The sequence below is a fragment of the Grampus griseus genome, assembly GCF_964374135.1.
Source record: "Grampus griseus genome assembly, chromosome: 7".
Classification (NCBI taxonomy): domain Eukaryota; kingdom Metazoa; phylum Chordata; class Mammalia; order Artiodactyla; family Delphinidae; genus Grampus; species Grampus griseus.
In genome coordinates, this window is record NC_139001.1 from 30,375,550 (window position 1) to 30,400,682 (window position 25,133).

General features: G+C 37.8%; 1 protein-coding gene across 3 annotated transcripts in view; it reads right to left on the reverse strand.

Annotated features, from left to right (window-relative positions):
- PARD3B (par-3 family cell polarity regulator beta) overlaps positions 1-25,133 on the reverse strand; it is a gene marked incomplete at its 5' end in the record, with an annotated part of 1,039,339 nt that overhangs the window by 170,599 nt on the left and 843,607 nt on the right. For 2 of the 3 annotated variants that reach the window (XR_014296988.1, XM_082658174.1), the window contains one exon: positions 17,528-17,830. The exons of the other annotated variant lie outside the window; for it this stretch is intronic. Coding sequence is in view for 1 of the 2 variants with exons in the window: in XM_082658174.1 (XP_082514300.1) it covers positions 17,528-17,830 (303 nt within the window). The remainder of the gene's footprint in view (positions 1-17,527; positions 17,831-25,133) is intronic. 3 annotated transcript variants of the gene reach the window in all.

The following is a 25,133-nucleotide window of genomic DNA, read 5'->3' on the forward strand; positions in this document are numbered from 1 at the left end:
TTAAGCAAATGTAGCAGTTACCTACAAGGTGTAGCTTTGATTTTAGTATTTTCCCTTTTGGGCCCTCCCTGAGTACTTTTCTTTGAGTTTAACTAATGGTGATTGTTAAACTGCTGAAAGAAGAAAGACACCTTAAATTAGTGATTCACCAAGTACAGAACCCAGGCCAGCAGCATCAGTACCACCAGGCAACTTGTTAGAAATGTCAATTTTAGGGCACGATCCCAGACCTACTAAATCTGAAACTCTGGGATGGAGCCCAGATCTGTGGGGTAACAAGCCTTTCAGGTGATCCTTTTGCAAGCTCAAGTTTGAGAACCACGACCTCGGACCATTAATAGTTGATCTGTAACTGCAGGAGCTTACATTTATCAGATTAATAAGGCATCTCATAGCCCTGTGAGTGAGTGATGGGGTGGGAAATGGGTTAGATCTCTGGGAGCTAGGAGGTGCATGTCCCTGAATAGGCTGATAATGATGGGTAAACTGAGATGTGATGCTGAGGAAAATGAAGCAGCTTTTCTATGTTGTGATCTGTGCTAGGGCATACCTCTTGGTCCAATGAAGAGAATGAAAGTACCATGCAGACTGATTAACTCATCCAATTATTAAGCCTCAGTTCTTTGTGCTCTGCCTGGTGTTGGTAAGAGGACCTTCTTTCACTTCTTCACACATGCCAAGCTCTTTTCCACATCAGGGCTTTCCCCTGTGTTGCTCTTCTGTCTGAAATGCCCTTCATTCCGTTTCCCCCACCAAACTTTGACAACTACTCACCCTTCAAGTCTCAACTTAAATGTCACTTTCTCAGTTAATTCCTTCATAACATCAAATATGTTCACAGCATCTTGTACTTTTCCTTGGGAGTACTCAAGAAGTAGTTACAGTTATTTGATGTTTATTTCCTCCAGTAGATCTTAAGTTCCATGATAGTAAGAACTATGGCCAAATCTTAATAAATATTGGTTGAATGAATGGGGAGTCATTAAATAGTAAATTTTATGAAACTCAAACAAGTGTAAAAGAACCATGTTTCTTAAGCCCTGGCCTGAAAGGTAAGCTGGTTCAGGACGCATCCTCAGTGGTTCCTGTAATCCCCCTTTCTCCTATTTTTAGATATGTCTATTCACTACATTCTCCAACTGACTGATCTACTGAAGGGAAGGGTATCTTAACCAATAGTGGTAAAAAAAAAAGAAAAAGTGAGAAAAAAAATTATGGTCAAAATTTGCTTAGCACTCAAAACGAGACAGCCACGTGTTATGAGTTTAACACGCATTAACTCTTCAGATATCCAAGAATCCTATGAGACACGACATCATAGTCACCCTAGAGGTGAAGAAAGAGAGGCTCAAAGATGTGACATACTACGGCCAAGGACCACAGAGTGGGAGAGTTAGGATTTACACCCAAATTCACATTCCATGCTATTGAACACTAGGAGAAAGATGATCATCTCAAGAGAGGTAAGACACTTCTCAAGAGGCAAGACAATGCATGTAGAATGTCTCAATACTGAGCACACATTAAGTGTTCAATGAATACTATTATTAGCTATCATCATCATCTTCATCACTGTCACCAGCCTTAGTCTTGAAAATCCTCATACATATTATGTCTCTATATCCTAAAACCCACATCTAAGTAAGTTCTGGACATATTCTATCTGATATAGCTAAGTTTGGAGAAATTCCTTCTCAGACAAAAAAAAAAAAATGACCCAAAAGGAAATCTATGGACTGAGCCTCTTCAAAACTGCATGTAGACTCATACGATCTAAAAATTACTGTTGAAGTCTACCCCTTTAAATTTTTCACTGGAAAAATTTTCCAGTGAATTAATTTTAAGACTCGGAAATAACATACACTCATAAAAGCTGTTTTCCAGACTTTAAACTGGAATTAAGCACATACAAGCCTTTTGGTACTATAATGTCCTGAATTTCTGAAACATTTAGATCTAGTTCTACTTCTTTTTCTTGGCATTTCTTAGTTTTCACTCACATAAGTGCACAGAGAAACCAATTCATAAGACGCTTGCCAGCTTTCACCAACACTGGCCTCGCTGCCAGAAGAAAAAGCCTGGAACCAAGCTGCAGTGGGTGGAAAGCTGTGGCAGAACACAGGAAAACAGTTAAGCAGAGAAAGGGCTGAAGTTGAGCACCATCAGGTTCGCTATTCTCTACGGAAAAATACTGAGGCATGAGCTGCAAGAGGAGGAGACAAGCTTACCTCCCACTTGCTAAATATGGTCACTGAAATGGTGACAATGGCCTACAGGGTCTCAGTAAGGAGAGGTAGCCTTCAGAAACGTTACTGATGTAAAGTTCATGAGACCAACACTCAAGAGCACGACAGTGATGCTGTCCTCTGGGGCCTCCACGAGAAAGAACAACATGAAAAAAACTGAATGCTAATGACAAATCTTTTCTACAATTTTTCAAAATCAGTATGTATTTAGATCCAAATGTCAAATCATTTATGAGTGCTTACTATGTACCAGACCCTATACATGTGGCTATCATACATCTTAGTTTTTTTATTCTTCTAACAACGTCTCACTTTCATAAGAAGAACCAGAGAAGCTGGACCAATTAGGGAAAAAACAAAACAAAACAAAAAAACTGCTTGATGGCATTGGAGAACTCCCAGAGCAGCCAGAAATTGAGGGGCCAAGACTGATTCCGAAAAGCAGGTAAGCACACTGAATTAAGCCCAATATTCTGTGGCACTATTCTCTGCAACTCATTTGCTAATTCATAAGTAGCACAGAATCAAGTGCTAAAATGTGAGCAGAGTTTAGTGGCTAAGAGACTTGTAGACTAAGCAGAAAATCTGACATTCCCATGGGGTTGGGAAGATAGAAATTAGAGGTTATGTCTGCTAAGGAATAAGGGCCTGGTAAACAACCCAGATTTCCAGTTAGGATCACAGAAAGGCTACACCCCCAGGGTAAGAATAAACTACAAAGAGACTACAGTTAAAACAACTAAAATCCAGCTTCCAGCCACCTAATTCCAAGACTGGATCAAGGCAATATGCCCCTACTCTCACTGCCTGCCAGAAAGCAAAAAAAATCCTCTCGGGAGAAAGATAACATCAACCTGAGATTATTTCTACAATTTTTCAAGTGCTATGTCTAGCGTTCAATCAATGCATACCAGGAGATAAGACCAAATGACTGAAAATAAAACAGTACAAATCAACCCACAGCTAATCCAGATATTTACATTAGTAGACATGGTTCTGAAAAAAACTGTAATTAATAAAGTCAAGAAAAAAGATGACAAGATGGAGAATTTCATCAGAACAGTAGGATATTGGGGTAAAACAAACAAATGGACACTTTAAACCTGAAAATTACAGTAATTAAAATTAAGAACTCAACAGATGGGATTAATAGAACTTTGGCTAGAGCAAAAGGCAAGACTGTTAAACTGGAAGACAGGGTGTTCAAAAATAACCAGACTGAAATGTAGAGAAAAAAAAACAGGCAAACAAAACAGAAGCACAGAACAGACAGCAAGGAACACATACATGTACAGAATGGTCTACTATTTTTGTGTCTTTGGAGTCTCAGAAGGAAAAGAGAGAGCAAGAAAATGGAACAGAAACAATATTTAAAGAGACAACAGCTGAGCATTTTCCAAATTGATGAAGGCCATTAAATCACAGATTTAGGAAGCTCTACAAATCCTAACCCTGTTTAAACCAACAACCGCCCCCAACACACACACCATAGTAAAACTGCTGAAAAACCGAAGACAGAAAAATTTTAAATAAATCATAGACAAAAAATACATTATTTTCAAAGGAGTAACAGTAGTCTGACAACAGACTTTGATGAAAACATTGGAAGCCAGAAATAATGGAATGATACCTTTAAAACATTAACAGGCAAGCAAACAAAAAACCCTGATAACTACATACCCAAAGAAAATATCCCTAAAAATGAATATGAAATAAAAACATTTTAAAACAAACAAAAACTGAGAGGCTTTGCCACATTACAAGAAATACCATAGTAAGTTATAAAGGGAAAAAGGAATAATATCCCAGGATGGAAGCAAAGATATTCAGAGAGAAACAAGGAGAAATAGAAATAGTTAAAATAGATGAATAGTTAACATATAAAACAATAATTACACTGTATTGCAGGGTTCAAAAGATATGTAGATTTAAAATACATGAAAGCATAGCCTAAAAAGTAGGTGGGCTAAATGTGGTTAAAGTGTTCCAACGTCCATACATTGTTCAAGAAATGATAAAAGTACTAATTTATCTTACACTACAATAAGTCAAGAATGTGTGTTATCATCTCTTGAGTATTAAAGGTAATAAAAGAAGAGTGAAAGAATGTGTAACAGGGCTTCCTTGGTGGCACAGTGGTTAAGAATCCACCTGCCAGTGCAGGGGATACGGGTTCAAGCCCTGGTCTGGGAAGACCCCACATGCAACAGAGCAACTAAGCCCGTGTGCCACAACTACTGAGCATGCACTCTAGAGCCCATGAGCCGCTACTGAGCCCATGTGCCACAACTACTGAAGCCCGAATGCCTAGAGCCTGTGCTCCGCAACAAGAGAAGCTACCACAATGAGAAGCCCGCGCACTGCAATGAAGAGTAGCTCCCGCTCACCACAACTAGAGAAAGCCTGCATAGAGCAATGAAGACCCAATGTAGCCAAAAATAAATAATTTTTAAACAAATGTATAACAAACTCAAACTCAAGGGAAAAACTGAATCACACAAAATGCTTGATTAATGATCTTGAAAAGGCAAGACAACAGAGAAGAATAAACATAGAATAGGTGGAACAAGTAGAAAATGAAGAGTGAAACAGAGATTTAAATCAAATTATATATGCAGAATCATTAAATGTAAGCAGCATATATACTACAATTAAAATACAGATAATTACCTGACTGGACATGAAAACAAAACCAAACCTAACTATATGCCTCTTACAAAAGACACACTTTAAATATAAGGATCCAGAAATATTGAAAGTAAAAGAATGAAAAAGATATACTAAGCAAAAGCTGAGCAAGAGAAAGATGATATAACTATATCAATATCAGACAAAGTAGACTTTAAAGCAGTAGTAATTACCAGAAATAAAATGAGATGAGTCATAATAATATATGGGTCAATCCTTCACGAATATATGACAATCCTAAATTTGCAAGCACCTAATAACAAACTTCAAAGTGCATAAAGCAAAAATTGAGAAGACTAAAAGAAGAAATAGATAAATCCACAATCACGAGGATATTTTAACTTTAAAACAGAAAGTAAAAAATCTACAGAGTTTGTTCTCTGATCACATAGAGTAAAAGTAGAAATCAAGAACAGAAAGATAATAGGAAAGTCTCCTAACAGTTGGAAACTAAACAACACACTTCTAAATAATCCATGGGTCAAAGAGAAAGTCTCAAGGGAAATAAAAAAAATACAATGAACTGAATGAGAATGAAAATGCTATATATCAAAATTTATAAGATACAGCTAAAGCAGTGCTGAGAGGGAATTTTACAGCATTAAATGCTTCACTAGAAAAGAAAAAAAGTCTCAAATAACTAATCTAAGATCCCACTGCACAAAATTCGGGAAAAGAGAAAAAAGAAAACAAAAAAACAAAGTAAGCAGAAAATGGATATAATGAAGAACATAAATCAGTGAAATCTGAAACAGAAAATTAATAGAGAAAATTAATAAAATAAAATAGCTGGTTCTTAGAAAAGATCAATAAAATTAACAAACCTCCAATGAGACTGACAAAGAAAAAAGAGAAAAGAAACAAATTACTAAAATCAGGAACGAAACAGAGGATGTTACTAGACTCCATAGTTCAGTAAGGGAATATACTACCAATAGAATAATAAAAGAATACTATAAACAACTCCATACACATAAAATTTGACAACTTGGATGAAACAGACCAACTCCTAGAAAAGTAAAAATTATAAAAACTCACATAATATAATTTGAACAGCCTTGTAATTATTAAGGAAACTGAACTCCTCATTAAAAACCTCCCCCAAATCTCTAGGCCCAGATGGTTTTTCTGGAGAATTCTACCAAATGTTTAAAGAAGAATTAACATCATTTCTATACAATTTCTTCCAGGAAAACAAAAGGAGGTAACACTTTCCTACCCATTCAATGAAGTCAGTATTACCCTGATACCAAACTCAAGGAGAGTACAAAAACACTCCAAAACTACAGACCAATATCCCTCATGAATATAGATGCAAAAATTCGTACAGAAATTTTAGCAAATAAAATTCAGTAATATATGAAAAGAATTATATACAATGACCAAATGCGTTTTACTTCAGGATGCAAGGTGGTTCTGTCTTTGAAAAATAATAAATGTAATCCAATGTATTAACATGCTAGAGAAGAAAATCACAAGATCATACCAACTGAAACAGAAAAACATTAGGCAAAACTCAATACCCATTTATGATTTAAAAAAAAAAACACTCAGAAAACTAAGAATTAAGGAGAACTTCCTCAACTTGATAAAGACATCTACAAAAAACCAAGCTAACATGATACTTAATGTTGAAAGACTGAATGCTTTCCCCCTAAGGTCAGGAACAAGTCAAGGAGTTCACTCTTGCGATTGCTGTTCAACACAGAACTAGAAGTTCTAGCCATTGTAATAAGACAGGATAAGGAAATAAAGTTAGAAACTTACAGACAGGAAAGAAAGAAATAAAACTTAATGTTCACATAAAAATCTATTGGTGACTATTCACAGCAGCTCCGTTACTAAGCTGGAAATAACTAAAATGTCCCTCAATAGGTGAATGATTAAACTAATTGTGGTACGTCCATACCACAGACTACTACTCAGCAATAAAAGGAATGAACTACTGATACCCACAACAACTCAGATGGATCACAAGGGCATTATACTGTGTGAAAAAAGCCAATCTCAAAAGGTCACGAACTTCCCCATTTATGTGATTCCATTTATGCAGTATTCTAGAAGTGACAGAATTATAGAGATGTGAAACAGATTAATGATTGCCAGGGGTTGGGGATGGTGGAAGGAAGAGGGTGTATAACTATAAAGGGGTAGCAGGAAGGATAGCTTTGTGTTGATGAATTAGTTCCACATCTTGATTGCAGAAGTGGTTAGATGTGTGATAAAATGGCATAGAACTACACACACATTGTACCAAAATCAACTTCTTGATTTTCATATTGTATTATAATTATGTAAGATGCAGCCACTAGAGAAAACTGGGTGAAGTGTACAAGAGATTTCTCTACACTATATTTCAACTTCCTGTGACTTTATAAAAAGTTCAAAATAAAGAGTTAAGAAGTAATTATAAATATGTATAAACATGGCTATATATAATAAGTATACTGTTATGAAAGAAGCAAACAAAAATACATGAGGTCATGTTGGCAAGAACTGTTCATCCAAACTGAAAAAAAAATTTACTAAATGGAGAAGTAAGAACATTTTGGAACTCTCCACCCAACTTTAATTCACTCCTAGGAGATTAACAGTACTCTTAATTGCAGAATGGTGTAAATGCCCAGATAACAGCATATATAATACTAGCTTAAACTTTAATGGTGCTTATTAACTGCTGGATGCTGGTTTTTTTGTTTGTTTGTTTTCATGTATAAACTCAGTTAAATTCTTGTAACAACAGTCTTAGGTAGGTACTACGATTATGCTCATTTTATAGATGAGGATACTAAGCCAGAAAGAAAATAAGAAGGAGTTGTATAAGGATATCCAGCCAGGCTTTGCTCTAAGGATGGGCATGGCTTGCGCCCAGTCCACCTACTGACCTTGACATAGAAAATCCAGTGTGTCTGCATTGAAGCGAATATCCCTCCTAGCCTTGTGCTCAGAGGAAAGCCAGAGGCTGAGTAATAGCCAAGTTTGAGGGAATCCAGAGTGCTACTCAGGCTTGATTGAAAGTCTGTGCAAAACAATGGCTCTTGAACTCTATTTCTGTCTGCGTTCATATCAATTCCCAGTCAGATCTCCAGAGGGGAGAGTATTCTGCAGTGTATAAATATTAAAACATCTCTTTAAGATGTTGGACACTTATGAGTACTGACATTAAAACTATCTTTTACTGCCCTTTCTCACCCCACTGATTATTTACTGTTTGAAAGGATAAACACAGGAAAGCAATTGACCTAACAATGGCTTATTCTTGATTACACATTGCATTAAATACAGAAATTATGAAGAGGGTACTTTGGAATCTGTCTCTAGCATCAGCAAAGATTGTGTAATGAATAGGTATGTGGCTTCACCTAATAGAGTAATGCAAACCTCAGGTCACAAGAGGCCTGGAGTAACCGTGGTAGATCAACACAAATCTAGCGCCACTACAGAGAAGTAGGTCAAAGCCTAAGGCTTCTGATACTTCTTTGTACCTCTATAGCTTTGAGTAGGATGCTTTGCACCTAACAGACATCTAATATTTTTTAATGGAATGAATGAATGAATGAGGGAGAGAGGGAGGGCAGGGTGTCTGGCAGGTGAGGAGCAACATGCATGCTCTTTGCACATTTAGTGGATTCCAACATTTGTAAACTGCAATCTACAGTGATAAATGCATTTTGCATCATATCCCAGTATTCACTCACATACCCTGTATACTCTGTATACATATGCATATATGTATATACATTTTACATACATATATAACTTAAAGAAATTATGAAATAATTCTTACACTTATTACAATCTATTGCAATGATCTTTTCTATTCTTGTCAATCCTATTTTCTTAAAAAAAATGTTGGTTGATCCCACTAAATTGATTTCAAGGTTACAGCCTGCAGTTTGAAAATCCCTAGCATAGCTGGAAGCTCATGCATGGATTTTGGACTCAGACCTGGGCTGGGATCCTGGCTCTGCCAACGTATTACCTATGTTATTATAGGTAAGATCCTTAATTTCTCTGAGCTGCTAGTTTCACACTTGTGAAATAGATACCTACTCTACAGAATTTCTGTTACTTTCCGAAGCATAAATCTGAACAAGCTACCTCCATGTCAAGGGTTCCTTGTTGCTCTTGAGTCTAAATGCTTTATCTCAGATTATATGGCCTTTAACAATATGGCCTGTGTTCACCTCCATCTTTTTCCTCTAGCTGGCCCCAATTTACATACCACACTCTAGCTCTTCCGATATATGCAGTTCCCTAAGTGTACCATGTTTTCTCTTTGGGCCTTTGTCATGCTCTTCTGCCTGCCTGATTAATTTCTACTTGTTCTTTAGGTCACAATATAGATTCCAAGGAGTCTTCTTTGGCCACCCAGATCTGCATTCAGTGCCCTTCTCTTGTGCTCCTATAGCCTCTTTGGCTTACCCTTCTCAAAGCACATCACCATTACTTTTCCAATATATAAGCTGCATCCCCCTAGAGGGCAGAAGACTCTGTATTTGGTTCTGTTCTGTGTTATCTATGATGTCTAAAAAATTCTGTATATTCCCTCCTACCTCTCTTGGTAAACAGGATAAGTTAGATGAATATATCCTCAGGATCAGGACATTTGTTTGAAAAACAGTCAAGTCAATGCTTAGATGACAGCTTTAAGAAATCAGAGTAACTCTTTGGCAAGCATTCCTCAAATGTGCTCACTTACTACCAGTGACTGGGGATGGCACAGGGGTGGAGGTCTTAGAAATGGATGGTCACTGAGTGCCAAACATCCTTACCTAGCTCATGCATAATAAAGGAGAAGGTTGTCTACATTTGTCACCCCTGGAAGTTCTCAACTTAGGCAAACATAAGTCTAGTAGAGTCCCAAGAGTAGGGCTCTCAGAAGATGGAAAAAAAAAAAAAACTAATGAGAACATCAAGTTTTAAAGAGAGGGGATGGAGGAAAGTAGAGTTAATGGTATATCAGTTACTATTAGCACTTATCTGGTCATAGAGATTCTTTCATTAAGAGATTTCTCATTATTCTTTAAAAGTCACTTAAAAATTGATGGTAATATGTTCTAAGGAAAAAAAATCTGATTGCTTTGTTCAACTGATGAATTTTAACTCTCTATGGATATGGCATTTATCACTGGGATTCCCAAACTGAACCAAGAGTACTTTGGCTCTGTTTGTAGAAACTAAAAAACACATCTCCAAGTAATCTACTGTATTCACTGTTCAAATCCCTACACACAGCCTTACAAAGCTGTGAATCAGAAGTGAGAGCAAAAAAGCTGTTAAATGAAAGCAAAATTAACAGGAAAAGTCACTGGAGAAAGAGACTGGGGACAAACACCAACAGAGGCATGAACCGTGCATGACAAAGCTGTGACTCATTGAAATATTAAACCTCTGAAGTCAAGCAACTGTTTGGGAAAGAGACATCAGTGATCCTGCATTGCCCCAGGAGCACAAGAGATGTTCACAGCTGGCCATGAAGCTTTCCTGTTAACACTTTTCCTATCCTTCATCATCCTTATCTTTGAATTTCCCCAAACATATTTTTTCAGTATGTTTTCAGTTTTCCAGAAAACTAAGAATACATGTTCCCCACTTGCTTTACTTCAGTGATATTAGAACTTATTCAGACTGAAATATTTGGGTCTTAGCTATAAAAGAGGGTCTACATAATAAGAATTGCCTCCCACAACAATATACTGAACAGCATCAATATACTGTAGCATCAATCTATAATTTTTGCATTAAGAAATGGAATTAAAAAACAAAAGAAGAGATATCATCTAGCGGTAATCTGTGGTGGATTCCATGGAGTGATTCCCTAAAAGCCATTAGAACTCCTTTCTCCCTTGTCTTTACTTACTGGAAAGATGAAACACTATTTCTCAGTACCTCCTTGTAACTGCAAGAGACTTATAGGTTTTGCCAATGAGAAGTTGTTGGGGTCTCCTGGGAAATCTTTTCAAAGAGATGAATTTGACTGGCACATTTCATTGGCCATTTGCACTTCTTTCCTACTTTCTTCTTGGAGAGTGGACACAAAGTCTGGAGCTGCAATAGCCATCTGAGAATCATGAGGCAACATGAGAAAAAGGCCTAGCCACTGGGGGAAAGTAGAGGAAAAGAAATGAAAAGAGGGCCAGGGCCACCTACTTTCCTTGAAGGTTGAGACAAGTATATCAGTTGGGTTTTCTATTGTTTACAGCCAAACGGGGTCTGACTGAACACACTGTTGCTATTGACAGCTCTTCTGAGGCCCCTAGAAATTTGGCTAGTCTGTTCTGTGGACAACTGTTGAGCCCAACTCTGAACCAAATGGACATTCAAGTAACATGGTAGGAAGATAACATTAGTTCTGATGACAAGCTTAGGGACATCTAATGAGTTATGGTTTTTAACGAACAGTCTTCCATGATGTTCATGGATGAACCAAAAATGCACACCAGATAAACAGTAGACTGGATTAATAGCTAACTTAACATCTGAAGGAGTATCGATTGATGGAGGTCTCGAGTGATGAGTTGCAGGGATTGTACTTGACATTGACCAATGATCTTATCAATAACATACAGGAGTCCACAATGATTAAGTATGAGGATGGCATAAACCTAGGAAGGGTAGCTAATATATTGGAGGACAAAAATCAATACTTTAAAATATCTTTATTGGCTATAACAATTGGCCAAACCTAACAAGCAAACATTTAACTTGGTGCAATAATGACAGCTGATTAGTTGCCTTGTTAATTAGGCCACATTAACAAGTGTAAAGAATTAAGACCAAAGGATGTAAGAGTCCCATCGATTTCTGTGCTTTTCTGACCATATCTGAAACACAGCATCCAGTTCTGCATGGCACGCTCAACAGAGGGCAGTCATAAACTCAGTAGACTTGAGTGTGCTCAGAAGACGGCTACCAAGAAGGCTAAAGATGTGGATTATAACATAAGACATGACTAAGATAGCTAGGGGAGTTTATACTGAAGAAATGATTATACTTCTCAAGGTTATGTATTTGTTCTCTTCATCCTTGTAAAGCCAGCTCTGAGCACAGAGCCTGCCTCATGTTGGAGTTCAATAAATGTTTGTTAATGAAGGTGGTCATAGCAGCCACTTCAAATACCTGAAGGGCTAATAATGAGGTTTAGATTCTGTGTCCAGGTAGGTTGATCCAGGATCTATGGTCAATGTTACTTGGAGCAAAAATTATTTATTGAGTGTAGACTGTTCTGGGAATTGTAGAGATAATGGTGAGCCAAAGCAGACAAGGTCCCTGTCCCCATGGAGCCTGAACTTGAGGCCAATCATCTCCAAAATGAGCTGTGTGCCCCCCGTTTGAGAGGATGAAGAACACATTAGAACTACTACCTATGTTTAAAACAAAATCTCATTCTTTTATTAATTTCTATATTTGGTGTGTATTCTACAATGCATATATTAGTAAGGTAAATAAGTGAATATCACTTAGAAACAAATACACATGTTTTGGGGAGTTAACACCCAAAAGCATTTTTACTGATGGGGTGTGTAGTTCAACACATCTGGCTAACTCTGGTAAAGAATTTCAGATAACCCCGTGGGGTAACGCAGAAACTCAACTGCGTCAAGGGCCACACACACTTTCCATTGCCCCTATTTGGGACTACTGTATCCTTACCCAGACATAAAGCTGTAATGGTCATATACTGTGGGGGTCTTGAAATGCTGGCATTGCGGAGGGAGCCTAATGCATTATAAACCCTAGGTAGTTGGCAGGCTTTGGGGACGGGACTTAACCCATGCTCTGTTCAAATCCTGGGAGAAACAGTCCCAGGCAAATGCAGTCTTTTGAATCCGACATGGTGGTAGGGATTTTTTTAACCACCATCTTGTAAAGATGAATCCTTTATAAGCCAAGTGTTTCTCAGAAGGGCTGAGCATTCAGGGTCAACCCTTGAGAAGCAGGGAGGTAAGAGGCAGAAGCTGCCCCTATTCAGAAACCACTGTGAACCACACAATATGACATGTTCCTTGGACACAGAGATATATGAGCAAATAGAGGTATACTTTATATAGATACCCCCAAAATGCAAAAGGTAAAATCGTACTTAAGCATCACAACGTGTGAGGCTGTTTATATAACCTTCCTTTTGCAGATGAGGATCAACTGCCTAGGCGGGGTTTAATTCCACGACTAAGTCTCACAGTTCAACCCTCCGTGAGCCCTGCCCTACCTCTCAGGATGGGGTCCAGACTCCTCACGGAGGCCCACCAGGCTCTGTCATCTGCCTTTTGCCCAGCTCTCTGACCCTCGTGTCTTATCTCTCGTCGTTATTCCTCTCTCACTCCTATTTCTATTTTCCATTTTATTGCGTTTCCTCTAGTTCCTCTAACACAGCGTGCTTCCTCTCACCTCCTGGCTTTCGCCCACACTGTCCCCTGTGCCTCCAACCCAGCAACCCCAAACTCAGCAGTCACCCCATGCTTCCCTTACAGGAGCACTTTTCACACTGTGTTCTCATTGCATGTTTACATTTGTAGCATCCACTGGACAGTAAGCTCCATATGGAGAAGAAGGTCCCCGTCTTCCTCCTTGTTTCCTGATGGACCCAGTACTGAACTCAGGTCCTGACACATTTAGTAGACGCTAAATAAATAAAGTCTTGACTCCATGCTGTGCTATCTTGGGCAAGTTACCCAGTTTCTCTGGGCCTCAGTTTCTGCAATGATAATAAGAGAAGGCTATTCTGGATGGTCTCTGAATTCTCTTGTTAGCTCTGAAATACTGTCATGTAAAGAATTTCAAGGTTGCAAGCCTTCCCATCTTACAACTACTCTTCTCTCTCTTTACCACCATGCTCACTCAGTTCTCACTTCCTAATCAACTCTCTTATTGTAATTTTCCCTCTCCTCCTATCTAGCTATTGACATTGTTCTCTCTAAATTAATTAATAACCTCTTAGCGGCCATATCTCAAATCCTCTTTTCAGTCCTCATTCTAATGACCTCTCTGAAGCATTTGAAAATCTTACCACTGTGGTCTCGGCTAAACATCTTTCTCCTAGTTTTAAGCTAAGGTTTCTGGCTGTTTCTTATTTTCTCCTGTCTCCAGTGCCACTCTCTTATCCCAGACGCTTGCCATCCTTCACTACTCTAATCATATCTTAATTTATCTCACCATCTAACCATCTTCCTTTTTGTCTGCCATCAAGCTGGCAGAGCTATTTTCCCCAGATACAGATCTATCAGCTCATCACCTAATTACGGCATTTTGGTGGCTCCATTGTGCACAGGATCACCCACTGCACACACACTACTGCTCATCCTTCTGGAGCCCAGGGCAGACACCACTATTCAAGCATAACTGCAGAACCCTTCTTTCTTCCTTTCTTTTCCTTTTTTTTTTTTAATTAAGATTTTATTTTTTTAGAGCAGTTTTAAGTTCACAGCAGAATTGAGGGGAAGGTACGGAGATTTCTCATATACCCTCTGCACCCACACATGCATAGCCTCCCTGCTTAATAACATGCCCTGCCAGGGTGGTACATTTGTTAAAACTGTGAACGTGCACTGACACATCACTATTACCCAAAGTCTGTAGTTTACATTATCGTTCACTCTTGGTGTTGTACATTCTATGAGTTTAGACAAATGTATAATGACACGTATCCGTCTTTATAATATCATACAGAGTATTTTCACTGCTCTAGGAATTCTTTGTATTTCACCTGTTCATCTCTCCCTTCATCTCCAACCTCTGGGAACCTGCTCAGAACCCTTCTTAACACAGATTTGCAGACAGCTACTACCAATTAATAAGTGTGAGTATAGGATGGAACCTATTCATTCACAGTTTGGCTCCAATCTGCTTTCCAGCCTCATCTCCTCTCACTTTCCTTCCCATCCACTCTCCATGTTCTGAGCTTCCCTAATGTTCCATGCTCTTTCCGGCCACTTCACCCCTGTACATGCTAATTAGTCTGTAAGGAAAACAATTTTTCTACTGTATCTGGTCAGTTCTTATGAATCCTTCCAGAGCCAGTTCAAATATCATTTCCTTTTGGAGACCTTTTGTGAGCAGCAGAGTTAGAAAAGAAAAGCTTCTTTTTCTTCTGTTTACATTAAGTTGCAATTATCTATTTTTACATGTGTTGATTCCCTCCTCCCTAGAATATGACTTCCTCTGGAATGGGACCGTATCAGTCATCTTTGTATCATCCCCTAGAGCTTACAACAGTAGCTAGAACGCAGCAGGTGCCAAATGAACACTTACTGAGTGAGTGAAAGTCTGTACAGATGACTAAAAGAATGACAGGCCTCTAACTGTAAATACGGTAGGGTTAGAGCTCAGAGCTCCTGCTCATGGGCACTGTTCGGGATGCTGCCACAGCAACTCGCTCAGACTCACCTGGACCCAGGCATGTTGGAAATTTCAGAACCTCACTGATAAAAACCAGTGATAATAATAATGACGATGATGATATGATGATGATAGCTAACATTACTGAATGCTTATTATGTGCCGAGACAAAAACTGCTTAAGACTTAAAGAACAAGGAGCAGAACAATTTTTAAATATGAGTAAAGATAAGAGCAGAATAAAGATAATCCTGAGTATAAAGAGTCACACTTTGATCTGTTATCCAAAAATATGACAACTCTCTAAAACTCCACCAAAAGAACTTTAGGTCCTTTATTAATACGAAGAGGTCAGAGCCAAAGGAAAGAATATTGCTTATACATGTCTGGGCTGGGCAGTAAATAACATTTTTTTTTTCCTGATATCATTCTATAGTGGCTACAGTTACAATTATCCTAAGAAATTTCTGTCCAGGTCAAATCTATGTGGGTGAAAATTAGCTTCAGGATAGAATCTTCTAGTGTCCCAAAGAACAGTCATAATGTTTGGCCAAAAAAAATAAGCCTTAGGTGACAGAAAATTGAGGAGTGATAGCATTGACTGTTGTATGCTCCTCTTAGAGACTTTCAGTGCACATTAGCCATTGGGGATAAGAAGAAAGAAGTAAGAAAACCTGTTCAGTGTGGCTTAACACAGAATTCTCCACGTGCATTGGAGGAGTGGACATTTTTAAACAGAATGCTTATTATTTATTTTCATGGAATTAGAATCGGAAATATTGGCTTTGGAGGTTCCTAGAAACAGTTCTGCACTGGGATTCTAGCAGAGGGCCCTTGACATGGGGTTTACTACGAAGACCCATCTGATTTAGAGAAGGGAAGATTGGCTGTCGTCTGGGCCAGAAGAGACTCATGCCTGGTATCATTATTTACGTGATAAAAATTCAACCCTTTATAAAGGCTTGGGAGAAAAAGGCCAGCCTTTAATCAGTCCTCTGAATTAACAGTTTTGTTATGGCTGTCTCACAAAGTCACAGGAATTTATATTTTCATTTTATCCCAAAGAAAAACGTGACCATCTTTCTTTAATACTATCAACCTGGAGGCTTGACAGTAAGGATTAAAAATTGCTCCTTCCTTCCCACTTGGTTATTGGAAAGGCTCTGAAAGGTAATCGGTCTTGTGAAGCTGCACTTCACAGTCTGCATAAAAACGCCATGATTTTCCTTCCTCTCCCCAACCTAATTGAAAGTGCATAATATCACCCAGCTGGGGAAATGTAAATGGTAAACATATATGATATATCACGCCATCACACAAAAGCTGGTTACTAATAGGGACTGGGTGGCTGTCAGGACCAAAGGGAATCTGGAAAACAAGTCTTTTTTTCATCTGGAATGAGAGCTCTTTGTGCCTGCCACCCTTCCCCCCTCATCTCCTCCCTCCAGACTTCAAGTTACAGAAGATTAAACCAAGGTCAGTCAATTCATTCCTTCGGTGTGTAATTCCAAGGGTCACCTAACAATATATATTGACTAACACCCTCCTATACCAGCCTTTCAAGGGATAAGGCATTTTGCTTTTGGCAGGAGGTGGGGTTGGAATCATCTTGTTTCCTACCTACTTCAATTGTACTGACAGATGGTCCTATTATCTCCTTCCTCAGCTGCGAAACCTAAAGATCCTTGGCCTTGTCACCTCTTATCTTTCTCCACTTCATCAAACTCCTATTGCCAAGATTATCTCCTTTCTACCTCTGATCACCCATGAATATCTATGCAGGCTCACATATGCCTCCAGTAGAAAATCCCAATCTTTGCAAAGTCTTCTGGAATTCTGAGGCTATCTATAATTACACCCACTTAGAAGTCACCACTCTCTTCACTGACTCTTCACCTCCAAGTGTCACGCCATCTTCTTGAATAAGTCTTATATAGTAGGGTTCTTAGGAGAAAGGACAATATTCCTTCAAAGTTTTATCACTAGCTCTCTGTTACAATATTCCTTCAAAAATTGCTCCCTGTTGCCTCATGAACTCAACTACTACTGTTCATTCATGCCACCTTAGAACTGTCAATTGCTTTATTTTTGATGGCTGATACCTTACGGGTAGGTCAAAGCATAGCACTTGTCAAGGGTACTATGTCATTTCAGGTTTAATAGATGGAAGGATATATTTTTATCTGCTTCAGCAGTAGAGATGATTTGAAACTTACTGAATTAAAACTACATTCATCTTTCAATAAGTTCTATTACCTGTCAGCTGGCACTGGTGGCTGGTATGGCTTGTTGACCTTGGCATAGAGACCCTCTAAGTGGTCTCTCTCTGGAGACAGTGGACGGCCATCCCGAGGGTACCCCAGTGGTCCAGCCCGAGGGGGAGATGGAGACCTATAGACATTTGCTGATGCACATGGTTCCCGGAAGTGGTTTACTCTGGCATAGTTGGGGTCCATTTCATCATCGTCCATATCATGCAGGGATCCAATTGCACCAGCGGCATAATCAATAAGACCTCTTGCTTGCTTTTCCCTTAGCTCCTGATGTTTTGCCCCAATCCTGAAAAATGCAGAACAAGATGTATGTGAGTTTATATGCTGATACAATGAGAGACTCTCCTGAATCTATGTTAATTCCTCCTAGTCAGTCACTTAACTGTCACTTTCCTGGATACTCAAGATCACACCATGCAGAAATGCCAATAGCAGATTCCACAGGATTAATTTTATATCTCTGACCTTTATTTGTTACAGGGTCTTTACTTTTATAGCAATGCTATAGGTATTTTAATATCCTGCCCACTGATGACTGGGCTGATTGCAGAGTCAGAGGCTGATTTTCAGTAACATTTCCTCCCTATAAATGGGAACAGGCCATCTTTGGTGTAATATTAAAGAAGTCTGACTTGGGACAGGGATGCATGTTAAAGAGCCCATCAGAATCTTATACTTTGTCTGTGATTTTATCATTTGGTGACTTTGAGTTCTAGTGTATTCTTCTAAAGAAAAGAGCTTGCAAAAATTGATTTAAATATGAAAAAGAAATACAGGGGCTTTCTGGTCACTAAAAGCAGTGGGATCAGCGATAATTTATGAGAGACTCTAAGTTTTTTGGTTACACAAATGGGGATCATTGTGTTTCATTATACAGGGGCTAGGGACAGAGTAGAATAGTGAAGAAATTAATAGGCTCCTGACAGAGACGAATTGGTGCATATAAGTGAATTAAACACCATTACTGGCAGAACTCCACAGCTCTAAAGCCTTTAGTGATATTACAAAATGCTACGGCTAATCAGCATACTTACTGTGTAGACTGGGAATGGGAGCAGAAAAAAATACTTTGGTGGATTCCAAATCCAACTGAATTTTGAGAATTTTTCATTTAGTCTGGAAAGTGTTAGGCCAGATCTCCTAAATTCCCAGTTACATGTTAAAATGGAAAGGTCACTGTGGCATCTTATTGGACGATGGTGATTCGATGGTGTCAGGAGGTGTTCTCCACTAACGAGGAGAGAATGTACCCTCACATCACCGGGTAAACAAGGTACATTGTGTACAGGAGGAGAAAAATAAGATGATGCTGGCTCAGGTGGTGAAAGAAAGACTCAAGAAAGGATGGGGATAAATCTGAAGAATTAGGCTCAGAGAATATGAGAGGACCGTGGACTAGAAGTGAAAGATCTATGTATGCCTGGAAATGTATATTGAAGGCCTGGATGAGTGAAAAAACAGAAACTGAATTCTCTCAGTATCTTTTCCTCTTCAAATAAAAACAGCTACTTTTGCACATGGCAGCTAGTTTTATTTTACAGAACATCAAACTCTCTGTAAAATTCTTTAAAAGCCATGATTTTTCAAGGTCTTTTCCCTTTTGGCAGAATGGCTTTTTTCCCCCTTTGAGTAGAGAGGAGGAAGGAAAAGTAAAAAGATGAAGAAGAAGGTTTAGGACCAAAAAAACAGTATCTTCAAGTCACAACAGATGAAAATAAATGCCAGGGTACATTACTGCGTATCTCTTTTGACTAGGTCAAATCACGTACCCTACACATGAGTAATGAGAAGAATTTATATTTTGTGCAAAGGGGAGCTTGAATCTCCAAGGGATTTTGAATGAAGATGAAAGGAAGATTACACAGCAGGGTACCCGTTAAGAGGCCCTGCCTGTCCTCTTCAATGCATGTTAGTTCCAGACTCATGGATGTTTGTTTTGAATAATTTCTGATGAAGAAGATAACCTGCTCCATTCTGCAACAAAACAATCTTTCCAGGGACGGTGCAGACTGGATTACTGGAGGATGCTTGCTGCACTGTGATGATATGGCTGGATTTCCATTGCAAATAGAGCACAGGACATCAATAAAGTTAGGGGGTGGCATTTTGTGTGGTTACTATTCCTCCTAAGTGGGATGCCTTCTAGAGAAATCACTCAGCAGAAAGATGAACATCTCATGGCTGCCACACGGGGCTACACTGGTGCATTAATGAAAGAGGAAAACACCAAGCTTGACTTTTAAAAATCACAGAAATAGAACACTAGAATCTGTGTTCCTTATTTCATCATTTCTCCTTTTTAGAGGTTTTCTCATTAATTAAGCTTGCTGAGTATGTGAAGATTCTCAGATGAAAAGTTACTCCATATATGCAAAGCAATATTTTACCTTGTATTTTTCCTTTCTAAAACAAAACCAAATTTCTCCTCTCTGCACCACTGAGTGTTTCAGTAACTAATTTCATATTAATCACTCAGTAGGTGAAATAGTAATGTCTGTGAACCGTCATTATTATGCCATATATCAGGATCTCTCTGCGTGGGGGAGGACAAGTCAATCTCTGTAAAGGGGTGTATGGAAGCAGAGAAGACTCTCTCAAGAGAGAAATGTCAAGGAAATATATATTTTTTTGGTTGTTCTGACCTCCCTCTGTTCCAATTCAGTGTGAGAATTCTAATTGTTTATATAGTCATTTCCACGTGGATGTCTCCTTACCACTGGGAGCTCAACCTGTTAAAATATCTATTTTTCAAAATAGTCCTGGATAATATCCCCTTTTGATTGGATGGTACCACCAGCTTCCTCATTCTCTCCAGCACACTTGCCTTTGAATTGTTTAAATCTCCTCTTTCTCTCTTCCCCTACAAAAACATTGTTATTTCTTTTTTCCATTATACCTTTTGGATAGCCTCTTTTATTTCCATTTCTTTAGCCACAGTTTAGTGTTCAGGCTTTATATTGCCTAGATCTGCACTGTCCAATATGGTGGCCATTAACCATATGATGCTATATAAATTTAAATTGGAATTAATTACAATTAAAAAAAATTTAAATTCAGTTTCTTAGTTTCACAAACCACATTTCAAGTACTCAACAGCTACATGAGCTAGGGACTACTATATTAGACAGTGCAAATATAGACTAATTCCGTCACTGCAGCTGGTTCTATTAGACTGTGCTGGCTAGATTATTCTAAGATTTTTTGGACATGTCACCATATCCCACTTTAATCTGTACCTTAAAAGGTGATTAGAATAATCTTCCTCAAAAGAGCATTTATATCATATCTCTGTCAGATCAAGGATCTCTAACAGAAGATTGTGATAAATGATAGAGTAAGAGTATGGTTATTCTACTTTGTTCCCTGAGCTCTAAATGAATGAACAATTGAGAAATTGGGAAGAAAATTCCATCTACAATATAATTAGAATACATCCATAATCTTAAAACATGCAATGAAATTCAAACTCAATCCAAAAGGGATAGTATATCAAGAGTTGATATATACCTTTGTCTCCAGCAGGGTAGGCATTTTACTGAAAGTAAGAGAAAGAGTTCAGAGGACTATAGACAACAAACTTTTACTTAGAAAAAGAGAGCTTGAAGACAGGGGTAGGACATTGGGATTGTAGGGTAAATCTTTGTGAGGTTCCAACCTCAGAAGGGAGAAGAGGCAGGGTTAGAAGAGACAGATTTCCACTAAAAGAGAAATTTCCTTCTACCCTGAAGAAACTTCATGGAGGTAAATGGGGAGAAGAGAAAAGAAGCATGAACCTGCTTTGTAGCTGACAGGGCAGGATGAGCAGAGCAGAGATAAACACGAACCCAGCAACATAAAACCTTAAGTCATTTAAGAGGCTTCACTAAGCAGGCTGATCTCTTGTTAGGGTGATGTGCTCTCCCAAAATGGAAGGCCATAGAAAACAAGCCCTCAGGGCAGTGCACCCAGCGGACCAGGCAAGAAGATATTTTGAGAGAACACATGGAATTCAAGTGGCTGGTGACCTTAGATCACTATGCCCTGTCATCTAACATTATATTTTAGTACAGATTTCTAAAAAAAAAAAAAAAAAATAAACACCATAGAACATGGAATTAACTTAATGGGTGATAATAAGCGTTAAGAAAATTAAATATAATAAAAGAGAAAATATTAGGGGTTATTGCATATAGTAAGCATTAAGTATTGTGTCAAGAGAAAAATCAAGTCATCTAAAAATCCAGGCAAATTCAGGCTGGCCTCAAACATAAATAAAGACAAAAGAAAAACGTTTTCAAACATTTACAAACTCAAGAGAATATAACGCTTGTTGACCCATCTTGCAAAACTACTTAATAATGAATAGCAGCCAACCAAGAATTGAATCCAAATGAAGAATTCAGCCCAGCAAAGCTGGGGAATGACAGGTGTGGAGGTGAGCAAAACATTCATTTAAATATAAAATGAAGGCTAAACATTTGTAGGAAGAATAATTACAGAAAAATGTAAATATTATAAACTCTGACAATATAAAAATATCACTATGAAAATCAGAAGCTAACAAGGAGGTGATTTAGGAGAAAGCATTCCTCACCTTTTAAAGCAGGCATCCGTAATTACTGCCTAAAGTTGATAAATCAGGAAATGGGTCATAGTATATGAAATACAATTACAAAAAACCCAGTAAAACAACAAATTATCAGCAGAAGAGAAATACACAAAACAAAACCACAACCATAGAGTAAAAAATAGAAAACAGAGGAAGCAGTAAAAAAGAGAGTAACAAAATATGATAAGATTTATCTATTATGACAATAAATGAAAATGGAATAAATTTCTTTATTATAACTAAAGGATCCCAGATATGATCAAAAAGAAAAACACACTACATGTTATCATAATGGTGAAAAATAAGATACAGCCTATATGTACATTATAGGGGAAATTAAATATTGTACAATTTAAAAATAGGGTCATGCTATTCCTATATTAAAAAGAAATAAGATATACATATGGGTCTAGATATTAGTGAATATTTGTATGTATATGTACATATCTTTGTATATGCATAGGAAATGTCTGAAAGGATACACAAAAAAATCATAAAAATGGGGCTTCCCTGGTGGTGCAGTCGTTGAGAATCTGCCTGCCAATGAAGGGGACACGGGTTCGAGCCCTGGTCTGGGAAGATCCCACATGCCGCGGAGCAACTGGGCCCGTGAGCCACAATTACTGAGCCTGCGCGTCTGGAGCCTGTGCTCCGCAACAAGAGAGGCCGCGATAGTGAGAGGCCCGCACACCGCAATGAAGAGTGGCCCCCGCTCGCCGCAACTAGAGAAAGCCCTCGCACAGAAACGAAGACCCAACACAGCTATAAATAAATAAATTAAAAAAAAAAAGTTATCTTTAAAAAAAAAATATATATATATATATAAAAGTCCTTTACAACTACTTACTAACTGTTGTAGTGAATCAAAATTGAAACAGTACAAAACAAAACACTAAACAGGTACCAGCGGGCATCCTTTGTCTTCCAAACCTGATTTCTTATGACTCCATTATCAACTCAGTTATGTTAACGATTTTCTTCAAATTACTATTCATTGAACATTTATTTGGTCCCTTCCAAATCAACTGCTTTGGCCTAGAGTACGCATTCTCCACCAATCAACTATGGAGATGAGGCTAAACTCACTCATTTACACCTCCTCATAGACCTCAATAATTCTCCTCCTCCTCTCCTACTTATGTATCCAGCAAATTCTCTATTAATCTGCAATTGTTATATGCTACTTTGTAAATAAACAAAACAAAATAAAAATCTTTTATTGATGCATTTCTGGATATTCTGCTTCTATAACTAGACTACAAGCTCTTTGAGTGTCATGTTTTTCTTTCTGCTAATTTTGACTGATTGATTTATTCACTCATAGCTACTGATATTGTACTGTATACCAGAAAGAAAAAAGGAACAATTATCAGTCCCTGGCTCATTATCAAGGAGATATAACAAGTAATAACAATTCATTGGGAAAACAATGATATTGCATGTACAAAGGGTAAGAGTCAGTTCAGCTTAAGGGTTTTGAGGAAGAATCATGAAGGCAGTGCCACATGAACTGGGCTTTGAAGGAACTTATTCCAGGAGCAGGGAAGAGATATGGAAGTGGTGTGAGGCACTCAGTCAGAGAGAGGGACACACGCAAATGGGCACAGATACGCATGATTTAACTAACGCTGGGGTGTAAGTCTGATGTGGTGGGACACACTGGTTCGAGTTATCCACCTACAGCTCCACCACCAAAGTAACACATTTAGTAAAAGTTATTGGCAAACTTCTATTAGGTTTATGTAAGTTTGCCTAATATTAAAATTTTTGGTGAGGAAAATCCTATTACAACTTTTTTGTTGGTTTAACCATTTATTATAAAATGAAAAAAAGATACAGAAATTCATACAAAACAAATCTATGGATTAAAGAACTGGTATAAAGCAAACATATTTGTAACTATTACTGAGGTCAAGAACTCGACTTTTGTGGGATACCCCAGAAGGTCTCCATGTGTTCCCTCTTCATCACAAGCACCTCTATATTATATAAGTATCTCCTTTCCTCCAAATTAAGAATCCTGTTTCTCAAGACAAAGAAAATGCTGGAACTACGTATCACATGGTTACAACATGCTTTATATTACACATATAATAGTTTCAAAATAACAATACCAATAGCACCACTGGTATGATTATTAAAAAGTTAAACTTCTCTTTTTATAAGCTCTTCCCCTCATCCCTTCATTTTTGTAGTTGTTCTATATTTACATTGTTGAAGCATATAGCTGCTACATACTATACTTCTACACAACTCTCATTTAATCTTGGTTCTATAAGTAACTCATAAGGACCACAATCCTAATGTCAATGAACATGCAGTCATTTCTAGACTCCGCAGGAAGAACTCATGGGATCGTGTTGCTTAAGCTGACAACAGTATACCCCTTATATTTGAAAGCCAGTTTTCCTGGATATAAAATTATTGGCTCACCTTTTTCTCTTGACTATTTAAAACATGTGACTCCATCCTCTATTTTCTATGACAAAGTGTTGCTGATGAAAAGTTGGAGGACCGTCTAATTTTATTTGTCATAAATTACTTATAAATAACTTGCTCTTTTTGCTTATCTGGTCAAATTATTTTATTTGCTTTTCTTTAAAGTCTAATAATATTACTAGAAAAGTCATTTCGGTTTGATAACTCTTTCAGTATGTACTTTTACATATACTTTTAAATTTTATATCAGGGAAATTTCTTGAATTATAGCTTTTATTATTAATGTTGTGTGATACAAGTTGGATATAAAAAAATCAATTGTGTTTTTATATACTAACAGTGAGCAATCAGACAAGAAAACAATACCATTTAAAATAGGATTAAAGACTATTACAAACTTAAGGATAAATTTAAGAAAAGACACTGAAAACAATAAAATACTGATGAGAAAAATTAAAGAGGATCTAAATCAGTGGAGAGTTATATCTTGTTTGTGAATCAGAAAACTCAATTATTAAATGACAATTCACCCAAATTGTTCTACAGGCTGAATGTCATCCCA